Here is a 19,759-nt window from a genome sequence, read left to right on the forward strand (position 1 = left end):
AAATCAAAATACAAATACAACTTACCAGAATCTATGGGATGCTGTGAAAGCAGCCCTCAGAGGAAAATTTATTGCACTGAGTTCCCACATCAGGAAAACAGAATAAACAACCTGATGCTACATCTCAAACATCTAGAAAAAGAAGAGCAAGTCAAGCCCAAAGCCAAAAGAAGGGAGGAAATTATAAAAAACAGAGCAGAAATTAATGCAATAGAGACTAAGAAAACAATCCAAAGAATCAATGAATCAATGAATCAATGGTTCTTTGAAAGAATAAATAAAATTGATAACCCCTATAAGATTAGAGATTCTTGAAATAAGTGTTGATGATCTTCTGTATTTCCATAGTCTGTAGTGATTTCACCTTTTTGTTTCCTTATTGCATGAATTCAAGCTTATTAAAAAAGAAAAAGCTTGAACCTCTAATCTTATAGGTTCGATAACACAGAAGAAATGGACAGATTCCTAGAAACATACGAAGTACCAAAGCTAGGTCAAAAAGATGCAAAACTGCTTAATAACCCAATTTCTATTAATGAAATTGAAAATGCAATTAAGTCCTTACCTACAAAGAAGAGCACAGGCCCAGATGGATTCACTGCGGAATTCTACAAGAAATACAAAGACTTAATGCCGACACTCCTCAAACTCTTCAATGAAATTGAAAGGGAAGCAATCCTTCTACAGTCATTCCTGGAAACAAATATTACTCTAGTACCAAAACTTGAGAAAGATCCAATTAAAAATAGAACTACAGACCGATCTCCCTAATGCACACAGATGCAAAAATCCTCAATAAAATATTGGCAAATAGGATGCAGCAAATCTCAAGATTATACACCATGACCAAGTGGGATTCATCCCAGGAATGCAGGGATGGTTCAACATACATAAATCAATAAATGTAATCCACTATATCAATAAAGCCAAAAGTAAGAATCACATGATCATTTCTATAGATACAGAAAAAGCTTTTGATAAGGTCCGACATTCATTCATGATAAGAACTTTACAAAAAAATTATAATAGATGGTCTTTTCCTCAATATTGACAAAGGCCATCTATGACAAACCAACAGTCAGCATCATATTAAATAGCCAAAACCTTTTGCCCTTAAGCTTTTACCTTAAAATCAGGCACAAGAGAAGGATGTTCCTTATCCACTGCTCCTACTCAACATAGTGCTGGAATAATTAGCCAGAGCAAGTAGACAAGAGAGAGAAATAAAAGGAGTAAAGCTAGGAAAAGAGGAAGTTAAATTATCATTATTTGCAGACAACATGATACTCCGCATAAAAGACCCCAAAAACTCAATTGAAAGACTCCTAAATATAATAAATAAATTCAGCAATGTAGCTGGAAACAAAGTCAATACTCAAAAATCAATAACATTCCTATATACTAACAACAAAATCACTGGCAGAGAAATAAGAGAAACCACACCCTTCACACTAGCATCCAAAAAAATGAAATACTTAGGAATTAACCTAACAAAAGAAGTAGAAGATCTGTACAGGGAAAATTATAATACCCTGAAAAAAGAAATCGAAGAAGATCTCAGAAAATGGAAAGACATCTTTTGCTCATGGATAGGAAGAATAAATATTGTGAAAGTGGCCATTCTCCCAAAACTGTTACACAGATTCAATGCAATCCCAATGAAAATACCACTAACATCCTCATAGATCTAGAGAAATCACTCCTAAAATTTATCTGAAACCAGAAGAGACTAGAATAGCAAAGGCAAGGCTAAGCAGCAAAGGCAAGGCAGGAGGCATCATAATCACTGCCTTGAAGTTATACTGCAAAGCTACTGTAGTAAAATCAACGCGGTACTGGAATAAAAACAGATCTGAAGATCAATGGAATAGATTAGAAGATGCAAGCACAACTACAAACACACTCAAACACCTTATCTTTGATAAGGGCCAAACATGTTCACTGGAAGATCAACAGTCTCTTTAATAAATGGTGCTGGAAAAACTGGCTCTTCATATGCCAGAAACTAAAACTAGCTCCATGTCTATCACCCTATACTAAACTAAAATCTAAATGAATCAGAGATCTGAATATTAAAACAGCAACACTAAATCTGTTGGAAGACAAAGTAGGTAAAAATCTTGAAGATATAGGGGTAGGTAGAGAATTCATGAACAGGAATCAAACCACATGGTAAATATTTCCCAGAATCAATAACTGGGATCACGTCTTATTAAAGAGTTTCTGCATGTCGAAAGAAATCTCCAGCATAGTGAAAAGAAAACTCACAAACTGGGAAAAATCTTAGTGAACTGTCCCTCAGACAAAGGACTGCTGTCTAGAACATATAAAGAATTAAAGAAAATCAGACCCCTGAAACTCAAAGACCCAATCCAAAAATGGGCATCTGAGATGAATACACAATTCTCAACTGAAGAAATACAAATGGCAAATAAATACAGGAAAAGTGTTCATCATCATTTGTCATTAGGGAAATGCAAATCAAAACAACACAGAGATTTTGTCTCACTCCAGAAACAATGGCCAGGATCAAGAAAATTACCAACAACAAATGCTAGAGAGGCTGTGGGGAAAAAGGAACTCTCCTGCATTGTTGGTGGGAGTGTAGCCTGGTGCAATCATTGTGGAGGTCAGTCCAGAGATTCTTCAAAAACCTAAGATTGGAAGTCTCATTTGACCCTGCTATTCCACTTCTAGGCATATTCCCAGAAGAAATGAAAAGATCATAGCACAGTAATATGTGTGCACCCATGTTTATAGTGGCACAATTTGTAATAGCCAGATCTTGGAAACAACCTAAGTGTCCATCAACTGAGGAATGGATAAAAAAGTTGTAGTATTTTATGCAATGGAGTACTACTCAGCTATAAAGAATGATCACATTGAGATATTTATAAATAAATGGACGCAGCTTGAGGCCATATGCACAAGCGAAATAAATCAAACCAACATGTGTAAACACCGTATAGTCTCCCTAGTGTAAGAAGTGGTAAGAGTACATAAGAGTTTATGGTAGCCATGATTCCCCATTACATTGTTTTGAAGCCTTATAATGTTTTCATTCATTAGTTGGAATGGCTTTATTCTGTTTTGTTTGATTTTATTATGTGCGATTGTATGAACAGCTATTTTGAAGAAAACAAGACATTATGACAGTCATTGCTGATTTAGTCATTTTGCTTTGAAGTCCTACCATGCTTTTGTTCTTCTGTTTCCATTGATTCTATATGTTGTGTCTTATTGGATTTTAATATGTGTGATAGTATAAACAAATTTTTTATGGAAAAGGAGATAATATGGTAGCCATGTTCATTTTCTGTTATTGGGTTCTGAATGCCCTGTAATACTTCCATTCTCTTGAATAGTTTTATACTATTTTGTCATGTTTGATACTACTGTATGTGAAGGTATGCTCAACTACTTCAAAGAAAGAGACATTATGGTAGCTACCGTTAATATCCACTTGTCTTGTGAAGTACTGCGTTGCTTACAGTACGCCTTCAATGAACTCCTTCAATAACATTGAGGAAAGCCCTGAAGAAAAGTGATGACCAACCAACGGAAGAGCCGTTAATGACATCAGGCAGAGAGAACCTGGAGCAGGAGGGTCTGCGATGGGTGAAGAATGATCGTGTTTTACAGACTGTGGTGATTTATATTGAGATTGTCCCCCAGATACCTCATGGGCTCATAGGCGAGGCTTTTGGAAGGTGATTGCAATTAGCCAATTGGCTTCAGGAGGTGGGCGGGGCTAGCGAGAAGAGGTGGATCCCTGGGGGCACCTGGAAGGGGGTGCCTCCTCCACTCTCTCTCTCCTTCCTGGCCCAGTGAGTGTGGAGCAGCTCCTCTGCCAGATTCTTCCACCAGGCCTCCCAGCCTTGGAGCCAGCCAAACATGGGCTAAAAGATGTGAGCCAAAATAAACCTCTCCTTCTCAAAGATGTGCACACTGGGCCCAGTCATGAAGAAAGTGACTAAGATAGAGACAGAGAGCGGTGTAGTGTCCAAGAGGGAAAGTGGCACCCTGTAAAGATCAGAGGAGTGAAGACCAGATACATGGTCCTGAAAGGGCTTGGAATCTCAGGTTTTATTCTAAGCAGGGAGGAAAATCAAGAAAAATGGCTACCAATTTTACATAATGCATCTTATTAAAGATCAGTTTATTTACTGGTGAAAGGAAGATTAAAAAACAAGCACAAGCTGGACAGGATGGCAATGTGTGTAATTCAGCACTCTGGGAGGCTGAGGCAGGAGGACTGACAGACAGTTGAAGCCCACCCTGGGTAGTTTAGTCACTCAGCCACACTACATCTCAAAATAAAAAATAAAAAAGATCTGCAAATGTTACTCAGTTAAAGGCCCTGAGTACAATCCGCAGTACCACAAAAACAAACAAACAAAGGTAAAAGCGGGGAGACCAAGGCTATTGCAACGCAAGGACTCCTACAATTACAAATAACAAATAGTGAGCTCAGCTTCTGACACATGTAAGTTCTTCCCAAATGCTAGTCGTTCTGTAAAATCTAAGCTTGTTCCACCCAAGGTCATAACTACTAGCCACCTATGACTGCAAAGCCACCTGTGACTACAAAGCCTACAACCAAGGACTTTAAATGTCTTATTTTATTTAATTTCAATCAAGTAACTTAAATTTCAAAACTAACATTTAATTCTGTTACTGGGAAGTATAGTTGAAAAAAAGTTTTTTTCTCTTTTCATCTTTTTGAGATGATGTTTCACTATGCAGTTCAGGCTGGCCTTGAACTCACTTTGTAGCCCAAACTAGTCTCAAACTCACAATGATCCTCCTGCCTCAGCCTTCTGAGTGCTGGAATTACTAGCATATGCCACCATGCCCAGCAAAAGTTAGGTTTTTTAAAAAGCTGTCATATATAATCACAAATTTAATAGAATATGAATACAGATCCCAAGTATTTTTGATAAAAATTTGATCCTCAATTGAAATGTTCTGTAACAGTAAAATGCTATATACCGGGGCTGGGGATTTAGCTCAGTGGCATAAGCACCTGCCTTGCAAGCAGTCGGTCATGAGTTCAATCCCTGGTACCGATTTAAAAAAAAATGCTATATACCATTTCAAAGACTTAGTATGAAAAACAGGATGTCAAGCAGCTTGAGACCATACTCATAAGTGAAATAAATCAAACTCACACGTATAAATACCGAATAGTTTCCCTAGTGTAAGAAACGATAAGAACACATAAAAGTACATAGTAATCATGATTCCCAGTCACACTGGTTTGAAGCCATATAATGTTTTCACTCATTAATTGGAATGGTTTTAATCTGGGTTGTTTTATTTTATTGTCTGTGATACTACAAATAACTATTTTGAAGAAAATAAGACAACATAATAGCTAGTGCTGATTTAATATCATCTTGTTTTGAAGCCCCATCAAGTTGTTGTTCATCTGTTTCCATTGGTTCTAACATGATGTATCTTATTATATTTTAATGTATGCAATAGTATAAGCAAATTTTTATAGGCAAAGAGATAATATAGAAACTGATGTTCGGTTTCTGTTAGCTGGTTCTAAATACCCTGCAATAATTTCTTTCTCTTGAACGGTTTCACACTGTCTTGATAAGTTTAATGCTATAGTATGCGAAGTTAGACTCAAATATTTCAAGGAAAGAGTCACGATGGTAACAACTATCAATGTCAGGCTAGCTGGTGGTGAAACACAATGATGCTTAAATTTTTCGGTTCTGACCAGTGTTGTTCTATTGATATGTTATTTTTTTATCTCAATCTCCCCCCCTTTTTAAAATTAATTTATTTCTTAGTATCTTTTAACGAAGGGAAAACTAAATTAAAAATAGTGCGATATATTATAGTAACTTTTTTGTTTCCCTATTAAGCTGATTTGAACCCCTGTATTGTTCTCCACATCTTGTCATCTCAGAAACAGTTGTTCAGATTACAAAATTAAAGCATACAAAGTGGACATTAATACAGTGAGATTGCAGACAGTTCTGTTTAATGATAATAAAAATGTGATTTTATTATATTCTGTTTTGCTTAATAGTATCAAGTTTGAGGGCATAGGCAACCATTTGGAAGGCAACCAGATATTCTATGATTCCCGTTATCGTTTGACTATTATCTTCTTTAGAAGTCCTGTAAGCTCTCCAATGTGGGTTTTATTGGTCTTCTGTACTGTTTCGTTCAATTCTTTTATACCAGCTGATATAGGCAACTCTTTTTAGGATAACAAGAGGCATAATGGTAACCATTGTTGATCACCTAGTAATCTTTTTTTTTTTTTTCATTATATACTATGTCCATCCTCCTGTTCTAACTGACTCTGTTTTGCTTTGTCACATTGGATTTTTCTTTGGTCTGTCTTGTTTTGTTTTTGGGGTTTTTTTTATCCTTTTGCTTTTACCTCTTCAAAGAAAAAGTTATAAGAACTGTGGGAGTAATAGAAACCAAAATGTGTGATTGTTAGTGTAAAAAAGAGAGGAAGAAAAGTGATCTAAAGGATATAACTGCAAGTATATTTAAATGTGTAGGATAGAGAACCATATTGCTGAGTTTTTGTTGGATTATTGAACAGAACTGTCTGCAATCTCACTGTATTAATGTCCACTTTGTATGCTTTAATTTTGTAATCTGGACAACTGTTTCTGAGATGACAATGGTGATCTATTAACTGGTGAATTCTTACTGTATATTTTTTCTCTTGAAATTCTGTATTACTTCTAGCCTTTTACTGTTTTTGCTTCGTTTAGTTTTGTTTTTCTCTTTAAATAAATTTTAAAAAACAGGATGTCAAATAACTTGTTAGTAATTTTTATATTGCTTACATGTTCAAAGGATCTTTTGGGGGCATATTTGATTAAATAGAATATTATTGGGGTTGGGGATTTAGCTCAGCGGCATAAGCACCTGCCTTGCAAGCAGGCGGTCATGAGTTTGATCCCCAGTACTGATAAAAATGAAAAAGACAAATATATATATATATATATATATAATTATTAATTTAATAATATTAAAAATTAAAACAATTTCATTCCTTTTACTGTTTTAAATACTGCTGCTAGGGAATTTTAAATATATATGTAATTCTCATTGTATTCCTGTTAGACATGCTGATCTAAAGGATTGCAGAAGTGTAGAAACTTGCCAGACATGGTGGCACACGCCTGTAATCCCAGTGAAAGGTTCTTGCTCTAGTATAAATTACTGTACTTACCCTGATAGCCATGCCTTCCTTCTTCCCCTTCAACCCATTTGTGCATGAAGAAAATTCCAATAAATTCCTCACACGTCATAAATGCCCGCCCCCTGTGCCACTTCCGATCAGAGGTCATGTAACCCACTGCCCCTCTGTACCTGATGGTTCTTGGGGGAGAAAGTCAAACCCCCTCAGGTTGTGAGCCCTTCTCCTGAGTTCTCAAATAAAAGGCCAATTTCACTTTCTCTTTTCTTCTGTTTCTCTATTGTGCCAGAAAACTCTAACACCCACACTTGGGATGCTGACACAGGAGGATCACCACAAGTTTAGGGCCAGCATGGGGTACATATCAAGACCTTATCTTAAAAGCAACAACAAAAGGAACGTAGAAATTTAAAAGCACCTGCCTTGCAAGCAGGCAGTCGTGAGTTCGATCCCTGGTAGCGATAAAAACGAAAAAAAAAAAAAAAAGAAATTTAAATTCATGGAAGGTTAACTTTTGATTACGTTTCCTAATTGAAATCCCAATCCAAAGACTAAAAGTAGAAAAAAAAAAAAAACAGTAGATCTTTTGGAAACAGTATAGAAATTCAGGATATACATATAATTCTCAAAGAATTCTTGTAGCATCCCGACTGTTTCTAAGGATTGGACTTGGGAAACTCAGGAACCCCATCTCTGGGGATAAAGGGGGAAATGGAGCCCAGGGTCAGGGTCAGCAAGCCTAGTGTATAAGCGCATCCGCTTTGAGGACAACAGGGTCTGAGCAGGTCTGGCACAAACTTAAATCTCTACCTGCAGGGGGCTCAGATGCACAGAGCATCCTGAACACTAGCACAGCCTGTGTGTAATAAGTCACCCAGGATGGCAAGTGTCATTCATCTCTGCCTACAGATTGTCCACATGAGCAATTTATTTTAAGTAAAAGTTATGTGCTTTTTAATATTGTCTGCTAATGTCTGTACTAAGGACTTTCAGTTCATTATTTCATTTAAATTTCATAAAACCTTATGGAGTAGGTATCACTATGATATCCATGCTACATTGTCAAGGTTTGGTGATGTGTCTAAGATCACATAGCTGGTTAACAGGGACTCAAACCCGGGTCAACAGACTCCAGATTCTCTGTAATCTACTTTTTTTTTTCTTTTTTTGAGATAAGTTCTTGCTAGTGACTCAGGCTGGCTTGAACTCTCTATGTAGTCAGGCTGGCCTTGGACTCTTGATGATCCTATCCCTAGTGCCAGCCTACCTCCCACAATTCACATTCTTAACTGTCTGAATAGCCATCCAGTTATCATGCTAGTGACCCTGGGATCACCCTGGAAGAAGATTCTCCTCTTGTATCCTCCACCATTCTCAGCCATTTGAGACTTGCTTATTTCCCTCTAGTCCTTGTCCTGTTCCCAGCACAGAGCAGACCACAGATAAAATGAGTTAATGATTGCAGAATGAACATTTGTCATCAACAAACCTATGAGTTTCTCCCCCTGAAAGAAAAGCCTAGCTCTCCTGCTGCGTTCTTGATTCATTGCTATACCTACACACTGTTGTTGGTCCCTGTGGTGTGTGTTGGCTTCAGACTCTTGTCTCATTCAAAGAACTGGAGACAACTGATAAAAGTAACAGTTTAATGTTTATTGGGAGGAAAAGTAGAAAAACAGAAGACATGACCTGCACACAGGATGGGCCACTGTGCAAACAGAAGAGCAGGGGCAAGGAGGCCCAGGGTTGGTGTCTTTTTTTTTTTAATCTTCTTTTGATGTCATATCCTGGCTGACCCACGCAGGATTTTGAAGCTGTTTTTTTTTGTGTGTGGGTTTTTTTTGTTTGTTTGTTTAAGCTGCTCTGAGCATGCATCTTGGCCGTGATTCAACTGTTCTCCATGACTGATAGGTCATGCTGGTAGCTCACCCCTGATTTCACCAAACCCTAATCTCCTGCCTTACCACCACTGGTCCCAGTATTTAGCATCATATTTAGCATCCATTCATATGCAGCATCCATTCTTCCAACAAACTTTGGCTGTCAGTCTTCTAGGGGGATGAATGAAATCTTCACAAATGTTAATTCTATTAATAGCATTAATAATCACTAAGAACAATAGCAATAGTAAAATTAGTATTGCTCCTAATAATTGATGATAATCATGGTCATATTTGAGATCTTCATCAACAATAATGTGTACACCAGGAGGCATGACATAAATAATTCCTGCGGTGGATCCCTTGAAAGGAATTTTGAGAACGACTGGAGGAAAAAAAAAAGCTGGATCTTGGAAAAAACTATTTATTATGTTTCGGAGTTCTTCTATATATTGCTAGCACGAGAAAGCTCAAGGTGAAGAATAAAGCGATAGGGACAGACTGTTTCTTTTGTACTAATAATGCGGAGTGTTGCCGTAACTCAAGATGGCAGCCGTCACTCATTTATTTTGTCCGTACAATTACGTCACATAGCGATTTCTACGCCCAGTCTCCCTGCGTCGACCACTACATTTCCCAGGATGCTTTGCCAAAGATGTCGCTTTTAGTGGACGCCAACGGAAGTGCGTCTGATTGAGCGGAAGTAGTTCTCACGGGTTTGGAAGGTGAAAGCAGAAAGCTGTGAGGCAGTGGGTAATGCGGTAGGTCTGACGGTTTGGCAGTGAGAAACGTAGATGGGGGAGAACCGTGCTGGGAAGCGCAGGTTAATACTTCTCTAACTCTGGGTCCTCAAGCTCCTGTGTTCTTCTACGTGGTCTGGGGGTGAGGAGAAATAAGACATTGCTTAGAGGCGAAGGCTTCGTATTAGTCCCTTGGTGCTTTCCCTTTTCTTGAAACAGGCTAGGGTGAATTCGGATTGTTGTGGCGACACACGCACGGGTCATTGGCGTGATTTTGCTGTGACCAGAGGGGCGGGACTGCGGATGGTCTGACTCAGCACGTTAAACTACAGGTGCCCTGGCCCGGTTCCAGACCAGTAAAAGCAGAAACACGACAGGGTCCAGACGGCAGTATTTTCCAAACCCGTCCAAGTGGTACTATGCAGCGAAAGTTGAGAGCCACTCTCCTAAGTGCCGGATTTTGGCCCGCACTAGGATCCTGATTAGGACTACCTGTTCCTGGGCTGGCCTTCCTCCCTCAGCTCCTTTGGTTTTATCGTGCGCATTTCTATGAAATCAATTATCACCGTGTTGGCACAGATCCTATTTTGAGCTCAACTAAAAACTTACTTCAGAGCTTCGGGAGGTGGTGCTGGCCAAGACGGAAGTGTCTATTCACGACGTGGTCATTCATTCTGAGTAAAAGTTAGGACCAGGACCATTTCATTTTTCTTGCTACTGTTTTAACCTGGCTTTCTTTTCCCAACCCGCCACACCCTCTTTCCTCGCCACCCGCGTTTTTTCCTACCTGGACAAAATCTTAGCTTGGAGTATGGAAGAGTCACCTTCAAATCGGTCTCGTTAGGAGCTAGAGGTACAGGCCAGTGAAAGGCAGCACCAAGAGGGAAAAAAAAAAAATCAAGTTTCTCCTTGGTTGCTCATAAGTCGTGTGGGTATCAGCTTTCATGAAAGGTGTATCCATTAAAATAAGGTTTGCCATTAGTTACGGGATTGTGAATGATAATCCATTTACTATGTAATGATTACCAACAGAAGGAAGTTAGAGTGTGTATTGAACTTTGATGCAGAGGTTTGTTCAGATATGAAAGGCAGAATTTCTTCTTAATGTAAGTACATTAATAAATACTTTTTTCTTTCCTAGAGCTTCAGCCTCACCTCACTAACTGAATTCAGTATGGAGAAGTCAGAGAACTGTAAGGTTCCAGAAGATCTGTTCAGTGGCTTGAAGATTACAGAGCCCCAGGAAGCAGAGTGTGCCAGGCCTGCCATTCCCGATCCCAAAGATCAGCATTCCCAGAGCAAGTTGCTCAAGGATGATGAGGACCAGGGAGAAGAAGAATGTTTTCATGATTGCAGTGCCTCATTTGAGGAGGAATCAGGAGTGGACAAGATTCAGAACAAAGCTGAGGACGAAGTGAATTCATCTGAACTAGATGAAGAATATTTAATAGAACTGGAAAAAAATATGCCAGATGAAGAGAAACAGGTAAATATTTAGCCGTTTCTGGTACTTTAATAAGCACTGCCCTGATAGTGTCAGTTTTCTAGTGCCATCAGGATTTAACTGTTGAACAGTTTGGCTCAAGATAGTGCATACTGTTCTTACACTCAATTTAGTATAGCATTTTGGTCTGCTAAGGTGGGAAATCATGGGGCTGGGGATTTAGCTCAGTGGCATAAGCACCTGCCTTGCAAGCAGGTGGTAGTGAGTTCGATCCCTGGTACCAATAAAAATGAAAAAGACAAAAAAAAAAAAGAGTACTAGTAACTCTTTAAAAAAAAAAAAAAAAAAGGTGGGAAATCATTTTTTAAGTTCTATAAATATTTTAAGATAATTATTGTATTGCCTAAAAACTCAATGTTTTATTATCACAATATTTCTTGCTTTTTTGCCCCCTCCTTTAAAAAAAACATCAAAGTATAATTTACATATAAAATAGTGTATCAGTTCTTGCAGGTCCAGGTCACATCCCTATCAAAGTGTAGAACATTTACATTATATCAGAAGCTCCCCTGTGTGCATTCACCAGTCATTCCTTTTCCCCTTCCAAACCAGGGATCCATTGTTCTAACTCTTATTCCGTAGCTGATTTTAAGGAAGGTAATGTACTGTTTAGTCACTGGCTAAATCGGGCTGTTGAGCACTTGAAATATGGCTGGTACAGTTGAAAAACTATAAATATTCTTTTATTTAAATAGTTTGGCTAGTAAATACCATATTGGACAACACAGGCTTCAACATCTGATTTGTTTCTAGACATGTATTTTAAGGAAATCGGTAGGGGCATGCAGAAATGTGTCATGGGTAGACACATTGTAGCATCATTCATGATTTTAGAAGGCTAAAAAATTTGAACAGGATATTTGTGGTATAATTTATTTGATATTTATCTCTGGTTCCTATTATCTAGCCTCTGAAGCCTTTGGAACTTCCTAAGCAATAAGGTATCTTTTAAACCTTTTGAGAGCATCAAGGTTCATGCAAAATAGTTGATTTTGAATGCTGCTACTTCAGTGATAACTCAAGATGGGATCAGTCAAAGACCAAGGGCTTCCAGAGTGGATATTTCAACCCTACTCATAAGACTCCAGAAAGAGGGCAGTGGCAGGTGCTAGAAATTACGCTCAGTAACAGCTCTTGGACCAGATTTCTGATGAGTTTCTGAATGCTGGGCATATGGATAGAATACTGGGACGGTGGTCTCAGAGAGGATGGGGGAGCTCAACTCCTCCTCCTGCATCTTTCCAGGTGCATTTGTTCATCTTGATGTTCATCAGTATCCTTGGTAATAAGTCAGTAAATGTTAGTAAAGTGTTTCCTTGAATACTATGAGCCATCTTCACAAATTATCCAGCTCATAGTAAAGGTGGGAACTGGTCATCAGAAGCACATTTCACAATACGGACGGACCTTTTTTTAGTGTCTGAAGTAGGAATTCTAACGAGATTCAGTCTTGAACTTGTGGGATAGGAAACTACCTCCAGGTGTAGTTAGTATGAGAATTTAACTGGATTATAGAAGATTCATTTAGAGAATTGCTTGGTATAGAAAAACATCTGAAGTTTGGTATCAGAAGTATCATGAGAGAGTAAGAGAAAAACAGTTTTTTCTAGCATATTGTAAATTTTTGTTATTTGTACAGTATACAATACAATTTTAAAAAGAAAAAATCTTAGGTACCACAAGATATTTGTAATATAATGTAAATGAGTTAAGCAGTTGATTGCTTTGATTTCTTCTTCTAAATTAAAAGCATGTGAAAGTATGTTCATACATCAAAGTTTAAAAGGATATGTACCAAATTATAAGAAGTGAGTACATTAATCAGTTGATTTGGTGGTACTGGGAAACTGAATCCAGGGCCTTTCCCATTGAGCTACATCCCCGACCCTTTTTAATGTTTCATTTTGAGACAGGTTCTTGAAATAAATAAGTAAAGGGCTGAAGATACTACAGTTCATGAATGCAGAGGCCCTGGGTTCATTCCCCAGAATAGCTAAAAAAGCAGTATAATAGAGGAAGAAAACAGATAAGTTTGGTAAAAACGCAAAAATCTCTTAAGAGAGGACAGTGTGTATACTCTCTTCTGTGTTACTGCTACAAACCTTGACTACCAAGTGTGATTGAAATATATGGCAAATGTTTAAATTTAGTATTTATTACCATAAAAGATACATTGCCATTAATCTGCTTCAAAATATGCCCTCCTCACTTCAAACGCACTTACCTCATTATTCGCGCCACTTTCGGAAGCAGTTTCGCAAGTCTTCTTTCATGGCTTTACAAGATGTGATAAAAAAATCAGTGAATACTTCTAGAAGGCATGCTCATAAAAACACTAGTGTGTCCCAATCCATCTTATTCGCTAGATCTGGTACCATCCAAATTCTGGCTCTTCCCCAGCATCGAAAGGTCCATGCATAGTAAATGTTTTGAATGTATTCTGGGCACCAAAGCAGCCATGATAATGCAACTAAAGACATGGAAGAGAAAGTCCAGAACTGCTTCAGAAAGTGGCAAAAACAATGCGAATAAGCAAGTTTGAACCACATGGGAGTATCTGGAGGAGAATTAATGGAAATGTATGTTTTAAATTTTTAAAACATAAGTAGTAAATTTTTAAAAAACAAGCATTCACTGTATTTTTGGTCATCCTTTATATTAAGAGAACATAAAGAGATTTCAGCTGAAATTTGAGATGTGTTAGATTGGTAAAGCAGAGAAAGGAGTCTTAAAGGATTAAATGAGGGGAAGGGTAGATCTGGCAGCTGGTGAGACTTACTGGTACCATATGGTACATCTTTGTCTGCTTGGGCTGCTACAATAAAAACACTTCAGGTAATTCTTTTCTTTTGTTTTTGTTTTTACTTTTTTGAGACTGCATCTTACTATGTGGATCAGGTTGGCCTTGAACTCACTAAGTAGCTCAGGGTGGCCTCAAACTCAGTCATCTTCACGCCGCAGCCTCCTGAGTGCAGGGATTATGGGTATGCACCACCATACCCAGCTAGACTGGATAATTCATTAACAGTAAAAATGTATTGCTCACAGTTCTGGAGGCTGGGAGGTCAGAGGTCAAGATGCCAGCAGAGTGTGTATCAGTTGAGGGCCTGTTCCTCATGGGTGGCACCGATGTATCCTCCCATAGTGAAAGAGACAGGCAACTCTCTGTATAAGGGCACTGGTCTCACTGATGAGGTCAGTCTTGCGGCTTGGTTAATTTCCTGTCACCTTATACCACTGTGGTGGGGATTAGTTTTCTGTCTGAATTGTGGAGGGACATGTGTAGAGCACAGCAGATGTTATTATATTCTTGGGACTTGTGACACCTCCTGCAATATAGTGGTAATGATCCTGTAAGAAAGTGACCTTTTATGTGGTACTTGTCCTGACACAGTTTCTTAGATCTCATGAGCAAGTTTGCTAAGTAATTCGTGTGTGCATACCTAAGTTTGAGGACCACTTGCACATAGTCTTCTTCATTGCAGAAGCTGTTGAATGAGTGATACCATCATTGTCATTATCTTTCTGAGAGACCAGTAATTGGCTTTACAAGTTACAGATATTTTCTCTCATGCATTTTTCAAGAAATATTTTTTTTTTCATATGCCTGGCATTGTTTGAGGCCCTGGGGGATGCCATGTACAAAGTTTCTCTCATAAGCATAAAAGGTCACAACAGAGTAACAGAAGTTTAAAGTACAGTGCTGTGGTATGAAGGTTTGTGTCCCTGCAGAATTCATGCAGAAACTTAATCTTGATTGCACAGAGTACTTGTGTTGAAAGATGGAGCAGCAAAAAGTCATCATCAGGAAGCAAAGAACAAGCCCTTACCAGGCACCAAACCTGCTAACACCTTGATCTTCAAGTGCTCAGCCACTAGAACGGTGAAGAATAATAGATTCCCCAGTCCACGTCATTTTTTTTTCCTAGTACCCTCAGCAAACTAAAACAGATGGAAAAGACTCCTTTTTCTTTCCATAAGCTTATCATTGTTTTATCTATGGGCATGTCTACAGAGAACACTCTTGATTGCTTCCGAAACATTTTCAGTAGCTTCTTCCTTAGTGACCTGCATATTCCTATTAACCTCATTAACAAGATTTTTTCTGTCATTTCATTTCCAGTGGGCTTCCTTTTGCCATTTTACATTCTTACGATAGCCACTGTTGGATTTAATGAATGCTATCAGCAACTGATTAAATCAAAGGCCTGGAATTTAAGGACTGTTAGGCCTCTTAGATTTCTGATCCTGAAGTTAAACTAGGATAGTAAGAGTTACTTGGCTCTAAAACATTAGGAAGTTAGTAGGATGTGTTTACATTATGTGCTGCTACAAAGCTTTAGTGTGACCTTTAACATTTCCTATATTTGTTAAGTAGGATCCCTTTGTGTGGATCATTGGTTTTCAGGTTTTATGATTCCTGACAGTCACAGGAAATGCATTAACTGCGCAAGCCCTGAGACACGTCTGACACTCCAGGCCTGTAAAGTGGCAGCTAGGCATCTGCTTTGTTAGAAAGCATCCTCTGGTAATCTTAGTATAGGAAGAACCGTATCAGGAGTTCCTCTGGGACAGAGAATCACACAGATACAGGTGACTAAGGTACCTAACTAGCACACTGACTGCATTACCATCAGTGGACTGGTTTACTGATAGCTTTTCTCCATTCCTTTGCCTCATCACAGCTATTGCTCAGTACTCAGTCCTCTCTCAGCCTCCCTGGAGCTGGGACCTTGTGCCCCCCACCTAACTACATAGGTTTTCTTTTACCCAGATCTGTGCTTATGGTTTAAAAATACTTGGACAGAATTTAAGCAGAGCTGAAATAGGAAATTATGTTTTATTAAATTTAGTTTTGGAAAATAGAATTTTCTGTGTATAGAATCAAGAGAATATTTCTAAGATTTAATTCCTCATAGACCAGTTTGTTTTCAGATTTAGACAATGTTTTATAACAAAGCTACTAAAAATACTGCATGGTTACACAGATAGTATGATACGCAACTTTGGACGTAGAGTCATAGGGAGAACAGGGCAAAGGCCAGTGGCTTACATCAAGAGCCCTTCAATAGACTGCTAGGTGACCTGAATCTGCTACTTCAGCTGAGCACCTTTTTTGATAGTGATAGAATAGGAAGTAGTGACTGACCTGAAGACCCTAGGCCCACCCCAGCACCTGCTTTTAGCACAGAACACATAGGGCACATTCTTGTCTTCACACTGCAGCAGGAGATGAGAATGATGTCCAGGGACACTGGGTCTGCCGCTATCACAGTGAACTCCAAGATGCCCCTTTTGAGGGTACAAGTGGCCTCATTGGCTCCTTTCCAGAGCTGCTTGTGGTTGCATGACTGCTGGCCGAGGTCCAGTAGCTTCTTGGTGAGGTGTGCATTTGGGAGGAAACAGGCCTTTGTGCTGTCTTCAGCGTCTGTCATGCTGCCGGACCCTGGATTCCTTGCTCTTTAGGAGCACCCAGTGTCAGAGGAGGCCTGTTTATTTTTTAGTTAGCTGTCTTAATCTGGAAAATGGCTTCTGTCAGTCTGTGTCAGGCAAATATTGTCTGATTTCAAAGACAACCTACTTTTTTTTTTAATGTAAAAGAATTCCCATCAGAATTATTTACATACTTAGTGTCCCTGGCCCTTTCAGTTTTTGCATTCCAAGAGTAGTTTTCCTGTTCCAGCTACATAGGATTAAGCAAAGAGTTTTGTTGCATGTGCCTTTTTTTCCCCAACCTTTGAGAAAATTGCCTTTTTCTGTGCGTAAATTAGTTGACACCTAGAATTCTTTTGTTGTTTTGTTTTTTGTGGTATTAGGTTAGGGGTTGAACCTGTGGCTTCACCTTGAGCTGCATCCCCAGCCCATGTTACTATGTATTATATTGAGATGAGTTCTCACTAAATTGCATAGGCTGCATGTAGACTTAAACTCCTGCATCCAGCTCCAGAGTGCAGGCACCCCAGGCATGGGCCACTGCATCCTGCTGTTATATGTTATAGCAGTTACTTCACAGAGCAGCAGAGGGAAGCAGAGAGCTACAGAGAGCTTTATAATACAGAAAGTAACTTGCTGACATAAGGCTCTTTTCTCCATGTGTTAGACACATGCTATCGACAGGCTTAATTAAAATACTATTTTTAAGCCGGGCGTGGTGACTCATGCCTGTAATTCCAGCACTTGGGAAACTGAGGCAAGAGGATATTTGCAAGTTCAAGACCAGCTTGGGCTACAAAGTGAGCTGGAGGCCAACCTGAACTGCATAGTGAGACCCTGTCTCAAAAAGACAATAAGTAAATAAATAATTGATTAATTATAAATTTTCAAATAAATTTTTCAAATCCATTTTATTTCAAAGAAAAATAAAATTTCAAAATCATAATCAGGGATAAAATACTATTTTAAAATGCACTTAATACAGGTCTTCATTTAATAATGATAGAAAGCTATACACTTGTAAACTCCAAGTCTGTATGTTGGAAATTTATCTTTTATTTAGTGATCTAAAGTAAAATATTCTAACCAGCTACTGCATCATCAGGAGTCTGTTGGAGAATGTTTGCTTCTTGATTGACAAGAAAATAGAAGAACACTTTCTTGCGTTTTTGTCAGCTTGTACAAGATTTAACTTAAAGTTCTCTGGCTTGAGTTTGTGAGTTTCCCATTAAATAAAATTTACTTGAATGTTTCTTCTAATATTTTAATGAGTAGATCCATGTAAAACTCTTAACGCACTATAGTATTGGAATGTAAGTACTCTTTGTACTTAGCTATTTAATATAAGGCACTAATGGAAAACTAATATGAAGTCACTGTGGGGAGGAGACTACGTATGTAACTGTAGAATCAGACATTCAGTTTGAATTATATAAGCAAATAAAATTCCTCTGTTAGAAAATTATGAATGTACAAAGTAAGAATATACCCAGTCCATGGTTACTTGCTTTACAGGGAATCTTCACTTAACAGTATTACATCATTTTTTAAAAAATCCTAACCAGCATTATAAAGTAATTCATATTTATAGAACTATTCAGAGCAATGTGTAATTTTTAAATCCTTAATTCTCTAATTTTATTCAGAAAAGACATTTGTGGTGTTCCTGTTCACCTTTTCTTTTCTTCTTCTTTTTTTTTTTTTTTTTTTTTTTTTGTCTTTTTCCTTTTTATCGGTACCAGGGATCAAACTCATGACTGCCTGCTTGCAAGGCAGGTGCTTATGCTGCTGAGCTAAATCCCCAGGCCCTCTGTTCACCTTTTCAATAAATGAAAATTAACCTGTATTCATTGCAGATTTAGGGAATTTATGGAAATCAAATTATTTATTCAGGAAACTTTTTAATACCCACAATAAAGAGACAAAATTAGTCTTCTTAAAGAATATAGTCTGGGGGTTTAGCTCAGTGGCACAAACTCTTGGCTGGTGAGCACAAGGTTATGAGTTTGATCCTCAGTACGAAAAAAAAAAAAAAGAATATAGTGTTTGCAAACCAAAATTCTGCATTCTTTAAATAGTAACACTTCATTTCCTCTTTCCTGTAGCCCCTGATACCCACTGTGCCATCCACCTTTGTGTGTATGAATCAGACTATTCTAGGTACTATATATAAATGGAGTTACAGGTTTATCATTCTGTGTCTAGTTTATTTCACAAAGCATGATGTTTCCAAAGTTTGTCCATGTCATAGCATGTGTAAGAGTTTCCATCCTTGGGGGCTGGGGATTTAGCTCAGCGGCATAAGCACTTGCCTTGCAAGCAGGCAGGCGGTTGTGAGCTGGATCCCTGGTACCGGTTTAAAAAAAAAAAAAAAAAGAGTTTCTGTCATTTTGGTTGTGCATACATTCCACATTTCATGGATCTATTCATCTCTGAAGATGGACCTGGGGCGCCTCTACCTTTTGACCACTGTGAATAATGCTGTTACAGAGATGGATGTACAGAGATGTCTTCTTGTCAGATGTCTTTTGACTTTATCGTGGAATGTTTCATTGGTCAGAGAAGACTTTTTAAATTTTCCTGTAGTCAGATTTATTAATCTTTTCTTGGATTGCCTCTGAGTTTTGAGTGGGAGTTAGAAAGCCATTCCCTATGCTAAGAGGAATTCCCTTGTTCTAGTACGCGCATGGTTTTACTTTTTACAGTTAGGTCCCTAATCCATTTGGTTTGCTCGCATGTATGCCTTGTGACCTATGGGTCTAAGTTTTTATATTTCCAAATGGCTATCATATCTCAGCAACATTTTTTAAGTATATCTTTGCCTAATGGTCTAAATATTAATAGCAACCAAGATGAAATTTATTTCCTTTTCAGAGTGTTCTCCTACCTATTCAAGACTATCATCTAGAAATGTGTAGTGACGTTTAGCAAAACAAAGAATTTCATTTAGACTTAGATTATAACTGATTATAATTGATGAACTGCTTAGATTAAAAAGGTAGCAATGTCCTTGACC

The 19,759-nt window shown here is 38.2% G+C and overlaps 1 protein-coding gene and 1 pseudogene across 3 annotated transcripts in view; one reads left to right on the top strand and one right to left on the bottom strand.

The window, feature by feature from the left end:
• Positions 1-9,685: 9,685 nt before the first annotated feature.
• Ttc1 (tetratricopeptide repeat domain 1) overlaps positions 9,686-19,759 on the top strand; it is a 36,816-nt gene continuing 26,742 nt past the window's right edge. The window contains exons 1-2 of one of the 3 annotated variants that reach the window (XM_005005151.4): positions 9,686-9,827; positions 10,948-11,292. In XM_005005151.4, the coding sequence (XP_005005208.1) occupies positions 10,981-11,292 (312 nt within the window). In that variant the 5' untranslated portion in view covers positions 9,686-9,827; positions 10,948-10,980. Of the gene's footprint in view, positions 9,949-10,947; positions 11,293-19,759 lie in introns of all 3 variants that reach the window. The other 2 variants (XM_003473325.5, XM_013156199.3) reach the window with 2 other exon arrangements.
• LOC111757806 (NHP2-like protein 1) lies at positions 16,360-17,032 on the bottom strand (annotated as a pseudogene).

The sequence above is a fragment of the Cavia porcellus genome, unplaced genomic scaffold (genome assembly GCF_034190915.1).
Source record: "Cavia porcellus strain 051 isolate PalLab524CR breed Dunkin Hartley unplaced genomic scaffold, mCavPor4.1 scaffold_19, whole genome shotgun sequence".
Classification (NCBI taxonomy): Eukaryota; Metazoa; Chordata; class Mammalia; order Rodentia; family Caviidae; genus Cavia; species Cavia porcellus.